General features: G+C 37.2%; 1 protein-coding gene across 2 annotated transcripts in view; it reads left to right on the forward strand.

Moving 5' to 3' along the window:
* The window catches only part of LOC123522819 (ceramide transfer protein-like), a 51689-nt gene that overhangs the window by 32025 nt on the left and 8296 nt on the right, over window positions 1-11368 (forward strand). For both annotated transcript variants that reach the window (XM_045300249.2, XM_045300250.2), the window contains 3 exons: window positions 2865-2928; window positions 3707-3906; window positions 10278-10401. In XM_045300249.2, coding sequence (XP_045156184.1) covers window positions 2865-2928; window positions 3707-3906; window positions 10278-10401 — 388 coding nt within the window. The remainder of the gene's footprint in view (window positions 1-2864; window positions 2929-3706; window positions 3907-10277; window positions 10402-11368) is intronic.

Consider the following 11368-nt stretch of genomic DNA (forward strand, 5'->3'; position numbering starts at 1 on the left):
AGTTCAACGACAGCACTAGCGGCCGTTTTTCGACAGTCTTTTTTTCCCAACTATGCCTATTTAACGGCTAATATACTTTTTCAGGAATAACGTAGAACCCGGGAAACTTTACACAGGTGTTCCAAAAGGACACATCTGTTAAACCAGATGATAAATGTTTTCACAGGTTGTTCATAAACAAAACAATCCGCGCAAAACTTCTGATTTTTGCTCGATTTTTCGAACTGAAGATTCTATAAGCAAATATCTCAAAACATAACGATTGGTTTTGGCCCAGAAATTGTAAATGTAAGCCATGGTCATTCCTTGACAAAACTATCAAGTAGATTTGCAAGAATTGGATTCGTTTTAATAGAAATAAATGAAAAACTTTACCTACCGATTTACAGCTGGGTTACATTTCCAGCTGGGTTACATTTCCAGCGGGCGTCAGGATAGCCGGTTATCCAGTGTGATATAGCAAACTTGTATATCTCAATATAAATAGGGCATATCTACAGCTGTGCAGTTGTTAGTTCAATCCATTGGTTAGCTGTGGGTTCTTATTGAATATATGATAGACATTTAATCTTGATAGTCTGAAATCTGTGCATCATCCACCTCATGTAGAGAAGTTGGCAGTTCAAGCAGAGAACAGGTTAGTACTACTGGTACAGAATCAAGAACACTGGTTACTAGGCTAACTGCCCAAAGTTACATAATAGAAATACTGTTGAAAAATGGTACTAAACCCAAGACAGACAGACATTGATTTCATTTTTCATGGTTTTTAGCTCATCTGATTTTTGGAAAAAATATGAAGAGTTATTGTCATCACTTGATCAGTGTCGGCATCGGCGTCGGCGTTGCCTGGTTAAGTTTTATGTTTAGGTCAGCTTTTCTATGATACTATCAAAGATATTGCTTTGGAACTTGCAACACTTGTTCACCATCATAAGCTGACCATGTACAGCAAGAAACATAACTCTGTCCTGCTTTTTGCAAGAATTATGGCCCCTTTTGGACTTAGAAAATATATGATTTCTTAGTTAAGTTTTATGTTTAGGTCAGCTTTTCTCCTAAACTATTCAAGCTATTGCTTTGAAACTTGCAACAGTTGTTCACCATCATAAGCTGACACTGTACATCAAAAGAAATAACTCCATCCTGCTTTTTGCAAGAATTATGGCCCTTTTTGGACTTAGAAAAACATGGGTAGGACAATTTTTCTATTATACAAAAAAATCAGATGAGCATCAGCACCTGCAAGGCAGTGCTCTTGTTGGAAGGTAGGTCTACCTTAAGAAGTTCAAATTGATTGTTTTCATAACTGTACTTTCACATTGCACTTATACATAGACATTTCAGTATGCACCAAAATTACAACCAGAATGCTGAATATATATGCTTTAGTGTTGAAAATTTGTGTAGCTGCACGTGGTTCACAGTTTACTTGGTGATTGGGCTGCTTTGTCTTGTTTGTACTGAACTCTAAACAGTTTTGTTGAAAACAGTTAAAGAAAGTTAGGTAATTGTATTTTCTGGAACTTGAATCTTTATCACACAGCCAAGTGGCTGTTTCTGCCAAAAATCCAGGAAATTGGCACTGAAAGTTTATTTTTATTTGATTTTTATATGGCTGTTTAGGTAAATCAGTAATTTTCGAAGTCAAGGGGAATTTTAAAATTTTCAAAGATAGGAATATGGCTTTTACCAGAACCCTAGCTCAAAGGTCAAGTTTACATGCAGAGGTCAAAGTTTTTATGTAATGTTTCCTGTCATTAACTTGGTATTCAAATAGCTTGGCATAGATATTACCATAACAAGATGATGTGCCTTTCGTAAACCCATATCCTTAGCTCAAGACGATTTGATAAAAGACATTGTGTCTGAAATCATTCGTCCTCCACCTATGATAATTCATGTGGAGAAGTTGGCAGTTACTTGTGGAGAACAGGTTTGTACTGGTACAGAATCCAGGAACACTGATTAGGTTAACTGCCTGCCATTACATTAGTGAAATGCTGTTGAAAAAAGGGCGTTAAACCCAAAACAAACAAAAAAATCAAAAGTCAAGGTTACACTTTAAGGTGTCTGTTTTATGTTCATTCCATAACTGTGCCATACATCAAAGGACTTTAGTATAACTTAGCACAAATGTTCTCAATAATGAGGGAAAATAACATGGGCATCTACCTTATTCCCAGGTCAGAGGTCAAGTTCACTCATGCTGGCCAAAGTTTAACTGGGTTTGTTTTGTGTCTGCTCAGTAACTCTTACATCCCATCAAGGGGTTTGTTATTACTTTGCATAAAATTTGTTCCCCATAATGAGCTGACCAGTTATGTCAAACACCAAGACTCCTAGGTCAGAGGTCAAGGTCACACATTAACAGGGTGTTTTTTGTGTCCGTATCTATCATAATTTTGATATAACTTGGCACAAATGTTTTATAACAAGACAGTGTGTCATGTGCAAGACCAATGTCCTCTTCTTAAAGCTAATTTAAAAGTGAAATGTGATTAAAATTTTTTCTTTTATATGAAAGATGTTTATATGCCATTAAGAACTATATAGAATTTCAGACATGCAAAAAATTAAAAGCCTAACATTTTACATTTTAACATGTACGTATAGAATAATGTATGTGTATACATAATTGACAGATATCAGATTATTAGGTTATGCCACATCACCTTTTAGTAGGGAACTCTTTATCTTCATTTATTCTCTATTTATTCATAGTGTCCCTATCAGCTTTCTGAAAATTAGTGAACATCGTTTTCAGGTGTTTGGACAACACATTATGAGGAGATGCCTATATGCAGGAGGTGACAGCTGATTGGACATTACCTGTTACAGAGTTTATTTTTTGTATATTTCAGGGTATTACAGGCCACGAGGTTTGTCGTCATTTCTGGGATATCAAATACAGAATGGACTGGGAAGGTATGTATCTTCTTGCAGGTTTAACAAAAACACTGTTTGAGATTTTGTCTGACAAAAGAAACTGTGCAGTTTTTGCTGCGCCTTTACATGGTTTTTTACAGTTGTGTGTAAAAAGGCACAAATATGACTTTAAAGGTAAATATTTCTTTTTTAATTTTGTAAGTCAATGAAAGTCTACTCCAGGAATGGAAGAGCTTAATTCCAGTTTTGTTGTATGTCCGGCTCCTTTAGATAAAATGCAGTAGGTATAAAAAAATCAAATCTGAGAAAGCCTGCAGGGTATCCACAGGAAAAACTGTTAATCTGACTCCAGGAAGTTTGTATTTTAAGTAATGAGCAGTTAAAGCAGTATTCTAACATGACCAGCGAATAACCTACATACATGTAGAGCAAATCTATCTCGGGTTATTCTGCAATAAACCACTAGTGTGCAATGACGTCATCCGATCCAGGTGCGTAGCACGGTCGTAAAAAGTAGTTACCATTTTTTCTAACACTGTTGATACTAGTATGTCGTGTTAGAATCGAAAAAACAAGTTCCCAAGTGTGATTTATCATAGCATAACCCTAGTTTTTAGTTCTTAAGCGAAACAATATATCACTCAGGCCTACGGCCTTCGTGATATATTCTTACGCATGAGAACTCGAAACACGGGTTATTCTACGATAAACCACGCTTGGGAACTTATTAATTCTTAATTATAGGCACCAAAACAGTCTGAGCTGGTCATTTCAATTTTTATCAAGAATTGAAATCATTTTATTGTTTCTTTTGCAGCTACCCTAGATAGTAGCAACGTTGTGGACTGGCTATCTGATGACACATTTATATGTCATAATATCATAAAACGTGTATGGCCGGCGTCTCAGCGCGATGCTCTGTTCTGGACTCACATTAGACACGTGCAGGGCGAGACTGATGAGGAACCAGATTTATGGATAGTTGTCAATTATTCCACGAACCTTGATAGCATACCAGTAAGTGATATTATTTGATCATTGGGCTCATTTTTATACGCCCGTTTGAAAAACGGGACGTATTATGGGAACGCCCCTGGTGGGCGGGCGGGCGGCGTCCACAGACTTTGTCCGGAGCATATCTTCTACATGCATGGTATTTGATGAAACTTGGCACAGTTGTTCACCATCATGAGACAGAGTGTCATGCGCAAGAACCAGGTCCCTAGGTCTAAGGTCAAGGTCACACTTGGAGATCAAAGGTCAAATTCAAGAATGACTTTGTCCGGAGCATATCTTCTTCATGCATGGAGAGATTTTGATGAAAGTTGTCACAATTGTTCATCATCATGAGACGGAGTGTCATGCGCAAGAACCAGGTCCCTAGGTCTAAGGTCAAGGTCACACTGAGAGGTCAAAGGATACAAGAAAGAAAACTTTGTCTGGAGCATATCTTCTTCATGCCTTGAGGGATTTTGATATAACTTAGCACAAATGTTTACCACCACAAGATTGAGTGTCGTGCGCAAGAACCAGGTCCTTAGGTCTAAGGTCAAAGGATTCAAGAATGAAAACCTTGTCCGGAGCATTTCTTCTTCATGCATAGAGGGATTTTGATATAACTTGGCACAAATGTTCACCACCACGAGACGGAGTGTCATGCGCAAGAACCAGGTCCCTAGGTCTAAGGTCAAGGTCACACTTAGAGGCCAAAGGTCAGATATAAGAATGACTTTGTCTGGAGCATTTCTTCTTCATGAATGGAGGGAGTTTGATGTTACTTGGCACAATTATACACCATCTTGAGACGAAGTGTCATACGCAGTTCTCTTCTTTAGAATTACTTCCCTTTGTTGTTACTATAAATAGATTATATTGTAACTTTTTCATTACTAGTCATAGGGAAAAATCGAGACCACTTTTTTATAGTACAACATGCATGCTATATCCAATTTTGAGGTGCATTTTTGACCAATTTCTACCTGGTAAAGATTTTTGTGTGGGCTTAAAAATTTTTTGGGGGGATTTTTTTTTTTTTTTAGCTCACCTGTCACATAGTGACAAGGTGAGCTTTTGTGATCACCCTTCGTCCGTCGTCAGTCCGTGCGTGCGTGCGTCAACAATTTCTTGTCTGCACGATAGTGGTTTCATTTATGATTTTATTTTAACCAAACTTGCACACAACTTGTATCACCATAAGATCTCGGTTCCTTTCTTGAACTGGCCAGATCCCATTATGGGTTCCAGAGTTATGGCCCCTGAAAGGGCCAAAATTAGCTATTTTGACCTTGTCTGCACAATAGCAGCTTTATTTATGATTTGACTTTTACCAAACTTGCACACAACTTGTGTCACCATAAGATCTTGGTTCCTTTCTTGAACTGGCCAGATTCCATTATGTGTTCCAGAGTTATGTCTCCTGAAAGGGCCAAAATTAGCTATTTTGACCTTGTCTGCACAATAGCAGCTTCATTTATGATTTGAATTTAATCAAACTTGCACAAAACTTGTGTCACCATAAGATCTCGATTCCTTTCTTGAACCGGCCAGATCCTGTAATGGGTTCCAGAGTTATGGCCCCTGAAAGGGCCAAAATTAGCTATTTTGACCTTGTTTGCACAATAGCAGCTTCATTTATGATTTGATTTTAACCAAACTTGCACACAACTTGTATCACCACAAGATCTTGGTTCTTTTCTTGAACTGGCCAGATTCCATCATGGGTTCCAGAGTTATGGCCCCTTAAAGGTCCAAAATTGGCTATTTTGGCTTCTGCAGCCATATAGAGACTTCATTTATGGTTTTATTTGATACAAACTTCCAAAATATCTTCAACAACAATAAATCTTGGATTCCATGACAAATCAGATCCAATCGTAGGTTCCAGAGTTATTTTATATCTGATTACCTCCCCTGATTGTAATCAAAATGGTTTATATCAGTAAGTACTTATAGGACTTATTTGAAATTTCATTATTGTCATTAGTTAGACTGAGCCAATCAGGGTAGATAATTATGGACTGATTTTATGTCAAATTACCTCCCTTTATTATCCCCCTGCCAAAGGCGAAGGGGATATTAGAAATGCTCTCCGTGCGTCCGTCCGTCCGCAACGATCTTTGTCCGGAGCATAACTCCAAAAGTACTGGAGGGATTTTCTTCAAACTTCATACACTGATAGAACACATTGGGAGGAAGTGCAGTGTGCAAGAACAATAACTCTACCTTGCCTATTTTTTGAGTTATTCCCCTTTATCTTTTTTTTTTTTTTAAATTTGTCCGGAGCATAAATCCAAAAGGACTGGAGGGATTTTCTTCAAACTTTATACACTGATAGAACACATTGGGAGGAAGAGCAGTGTGCAAGAACAATAACTCTACCTTGCCTATTTTTTGAGTTATTCCCCATTATTTATATTCTAAAAACATTTTGTCCGGAGCATAACTCCAAAAGTACTGGAGGGATTTTCTTCAAACTTCATACACTGATAGAACACATTGGGAGGAAGTGCAGTGTGCAAGAACAATAACTCTACCTTGCCTATTTTTTTAGTTATTCCCCTTTATCATATTTTCTTAAAAAAATTTGTCCGGAGCATATCTTTTTCATGCATGGAGGGATTTGGATATATGTTGGCATAAATGTTCACCACCACGAGGCGGAGTGTCATGCGCAAGAACCAGGTCCCTAGGTCTAAGGTCAAGGTCACACTTAGAGGTCAAAGGATACAAGAATGAAAACCTTGTCCGGAGCATTTCTTCTTCATGCATAGAGGGATTTTGATATAACTTGGCACAAATGTTCACCACCACGAGACAGAGTGTCATGCGCAAGATCCAGGTCCCTAGGTCTAAGGTCAAGGTCACACTTAGAGGCCAAAGGTCAGATACAAGAATGACTTTGTCTGGAGCATTTCTTCTTCATGCATGGAGGGATTTTGATGTAACTTGGCACAATTATACACCATCATGAGACGAAGTGTCATGCGCAGTTCCCTTCTTTAGAATTACCTCCCTTTGTTGTTACTTTAAATAGTTTTTATTGTAACTTTTTCATTACTAGTCGTAGGCAAAAATCGAGACCACTTTTCTGTAGTACAACATGCATGCTACATCCAATTTTGAGGTGTATTTTGACCAATCTCTACCTGGTAAAGATTTTTGTGTGGACTTACAGTTTTTTTTTGTTTTTTTTTTTAAGATTAACTTCCCTTAGTTGTTACTATAAATAACTTATATTGTAACATTTTTATAATTGACCGTAGGCAAAAAACAAGACCACTTTTCTGTGGTACAACATGGATGTTACTTTCCAATTTTAGGTGTATTTTAAGATATCTCTACCTGGTAAGGAGTTTTTTTGTGGACTTAGAAAAACAAAAGACTTACAATGATTACTAAACAACCACAAAATTAAAATTCCATTTGCAAATACAGGTGCTAGAGTAAACAAATTTGCTGTGACGGGCATATATTGTGACATTCTGGCACTAGTGTTCCCTGTTAGCTTTCCATTCCTTCTTTTTACAGTAGCCATATAGAAAAACGTCATAGCTTTACTGTTCATGAAAATTAATAAAATTTAGCAGTAAACCACCACACCACTGACTTATTCTTTCTTCCACATCTTTAAAACCCCTGATGCGGACCACAACTAAATGGTTCTTCAAAGCTTTCCCCAAAATTAATACTTTCAGACACTAACTTGCCAGGAACTTTAGCCTTCAATTATAATATGCCCGGCGGGGGGATTGGCCATGTCTAACATGGCTCTTGTTTCAAATTAAAATTGGTATATCTCCGTAACTAATAAAGATACTGATCTGAAATTTCATTTATGTCAACAGATTTATTTGGCAGATCCTTCTTTTGTTCACTTACAATAATTTTTTTTTTAATTACTTCCCTTTTACGTTACTATAAATAGCTTATTTTTAGTAACTTTTTTATTATTTGCCGTAGGGAAAAACCGAGACCACTTTTCTGTGGTACAACATGGATGGTACCTCTAATTTTTAGGTGTATTTTGACATATCTGTACCTTGTAAGAATTTTTTTTTTCTTTTTGGTTAAATTTCTTCCCTTTCTTGTTCCTGTCCTTTGGACTTAGATATTTTTTCTGAGGACCTTCTTGTCCTCAAGTGCAATGATAACAGGTGAGCGATATAGGGCCATCATGGCCCTCTTGTTTTTTTTTTAAGGATTAACTTTCCTTAGTTGTTACTATAAATAACTTATATTGTAACTTTTTAGCTCACATGTCACAAAGTGACAGTGTGAGCTTTTGTGATCACGCAGCGTCCGGCGTCCGTCCGTCCGTCCGTGCGTCCGTGCGTAAACTTTTGCTTGTGACCTCTCTAGAGGTCACATTTTTCATGGGATCTTTATGAAAGTTGGTCAGAATGTTTATCTTGATGATATCTAGGTCAAGTTCGAAACTGGGTCACGTGCGGTCAAAAACTAGGTCAGTAGGTCTAAAAATAGAAAAACCTTGTGACCTCTCTAGAGGCCATATTTTTCAAAAGATCTTCATGAAAATTGGTCAAAATGTTTACCTTGATGATATCTAGGTCAAGTTCGAAACTGGGTCACGTGCCTTCAAAAACTAGGTCAGTAGGTCAAATAATAGAAAAACCTTGTGACCTCTCTAGAGGCCATATTTTTCATGGGATCTGTATGAAAGTTGGTCTGAATGTTTATCTTGATGATATCTAGGTCAGGTTCGAAACTGGGTCAGCTGCGGTCAAAAACTAGGTCATTAGGTCTAAAAATAGAAAAACCTTGTGACCTCTCTAGAGGTCATACTTTTGAATGGATCTTCATGAAAATTGGTCAGAATGTTCACCTTAATGATATCTAGGTCAGTTTTGAAACTGGGTCACGTGCCGTCAGTAACTAGGTCAGTAGGTCAAATAATAAAAAAACCTTGTGACCTCTCTAGAGGCCATATTTTTCATGGGATCTGTATGAAGATTGGTCTGAATGTTCATCTTGATGATATCTAGGCCAAGTTCGAAACTGGGTCAACTGTGGTTAAAAACTAGGTCAGTAGGTCTAAAAATAGAAAAACCTTGTGACCTCTCTTGAGGCCATATTTTTCACAAGATCTTCATGAAAATTGGTCAGAATGTTCACCTTGATGATATCTAGGTCAAGTTTGAAACTGGGTCATGTACCTTCAAAAACTAGGTCAGTAGGTCAAATAATAGAAAAACCTTGTGACCTCTCTAGAGGCCATATTTTTCATGGGATCTGTATGAAAGTTGGTCTGAATGTTCATCTTGATGATATCTAGGTCAGGTTTGAAACTGGGTCAGCTACGGTCAAAAACTAGGTCATTAGGTCTAAAAATAGAAAAACCTTGTGACCTCTCTAGAGGCCATACTTTTGAATGGATCTTCATGAAAATTGGTCAGAATGTTCACCTTGATGATATCTGGGTCAAGTTCGAAATTGGGTCACGTGCCGTCAATAACTAGGTCAGTAGGTCAAATAATGAAAAAACCTTGTGACCTCTCTAGAGGCCATATTTTTCATGGGATCTGTATGAAAGTTGGTCTGAATGTTCATCTTTATGATATCTAGGTCAGGTTCAAAACTGGGTCACATGAGTTCAAAAACTAGGTCACTATGTCAAATAATAGAAAAAAAATGACGTCATACTCAGTTCAAAACTGGGTCATGTTGGGACAGGTGAGCGATTCAGGACCATCATGGTCCTCTTGTTTATAATTGACCTTAGGGAAAAAACAAGACCACTTTTCTGTGGTACAACATAGATGTTACTTTCCAATTTTAGGTGTATTTTAAGGTATCTCTACCTGGTAAGGAGTTTTTTTGTGAACTTAGAAAAACAAAAGACTTACAATGATTACTAAACAACCACAAAATTAAAATTCCATTTGCAAATACAGGTGCTAGAGTAAAGAAATTTGCTGTGACGGGCGTATATTGTGACATTCTGGCACTCTTGTTAGTAATTATGTAATTAATTAACTGTACCAGATTTTTCAGATTGAGTATGGACATATGTAGGTTGAGAGTTATGTGCCCTTGAATTATCATTAAAAAAGGTCCATATTTCACTGTTTACACCTTCATTTCTGATTGAATTCTTATTATATATATATATATTTTTTTTTTTTTTTGCTTTCTTGATCAGTTATTTTTGCATACAGTTTTTCATTACTCTTTAATTTCCCTTTACTTGCACAAAATTTATATTATAATATAAACAATGAGCTGCGTAACATGTGTCTTTGTAATGTGTCCAGATATTGCAAACCATTTCATCCTGCCATTTAAATGAAGCATTTTGGAATGAAATGCCTTGATGTTTAAAACAGTCTTTTGTTGCAATAAAGTTAAATATAACAAATTTTTAATTTCAGTCCAATAAATACGTACGTGTAACAATGAATGTTGCAATGGTTTGTCAAACTATTATTGAACCACCAGTTGAAGGTGAAATAACCAGGGACAATATTAAATGTAAAATTTCCTATACTGCTGAAGGTAAGTGTAGACCTATGGTCAGTTGTTACATAAATTTTATGAAATGGAGAAGAAACTGCAGTGAAAAACGTATGATTCAAAACTTGCTGGCAGATGTAGGCATTTAATTGGCAAATAAGAGTTTTCCATAATATTGAGTAATCCATAATAGTTATGGGTTGGAGTAGTGGTAGTTTTGATTTTACTTTGTCCTTCCACCTGTTGAAACAATGTGGGCATTTTCAAGCATTTCTTTTTATTTTTAGCTCACCTGTCACATAGTGACAAGGTGAGCTTTTGTGATCACCCTTCGTCCGTCGTCCGTCGTCAGTCCGTCCGTGCGTGCGTGCGTGCGTCCGTCAACAATTTCTTGTCTGCACGATAGTGGTTTCATTTATGATTTTATTTTAACCAAACTTGCACACAACTTGTATCACCATAAGATCTCGGTTCCTTTCTTGAACTGGCCAGATCCCATTATGGGGTCCAGAGTTATGGCCCCTGAAAGGGCCAAAATCAGCTATTTTGACCTTGTCTGCACAATAGCAGCTTCATTTATGATTTGATTTTAACCAGACTGGCACACAACTTGTATCACCATAAGATCTTGATCCTTTCTTGAACTGGCCAGATTCCATTAGGGGTTTCCCAGAGTTATGGCCCTGAAAGGGCCAGAATTAGCTATTTTGACCTTGTCTGCACAATAGCAGCTTCATTTATGATTTGATTTTAACCGACTTGCACACAACTTGTATCACTATAAGATCTTGGTTCCTTTCTTGAACTGGCTAGATTCCTTTATGGGTTCCAGAGTTATGGCCCCTGAAAGGGCCAGAATTAGCTCTTTAGACCTTGTCTGCACAATAGCAGCTTCATTTATGATTTGAATTTAATCAAACTTGCACAAAACTTGTGTTGCCATAAGATCTCAGTTCCTTTATTGAACCGGCCAGATCCCATAATGGGTTCCAGAGTTATGGCCCCTGAA

This window comes from Mercenaria mercenaria, chromosome 8 (genome assembly GCF_021730395.1).
Source record: "Mercenaria mercenaria strain notata chromosome 8, MADL_Memer_1, whole genome shotgun sequence".
Classification (NCBI taxonomy): domain Eukaryota; kingdom Metazoa; phylum Mollusca; class Bivalvia; order Venerida; family Veneridae; genus Mercenaria; species Mercenaria mercenaria.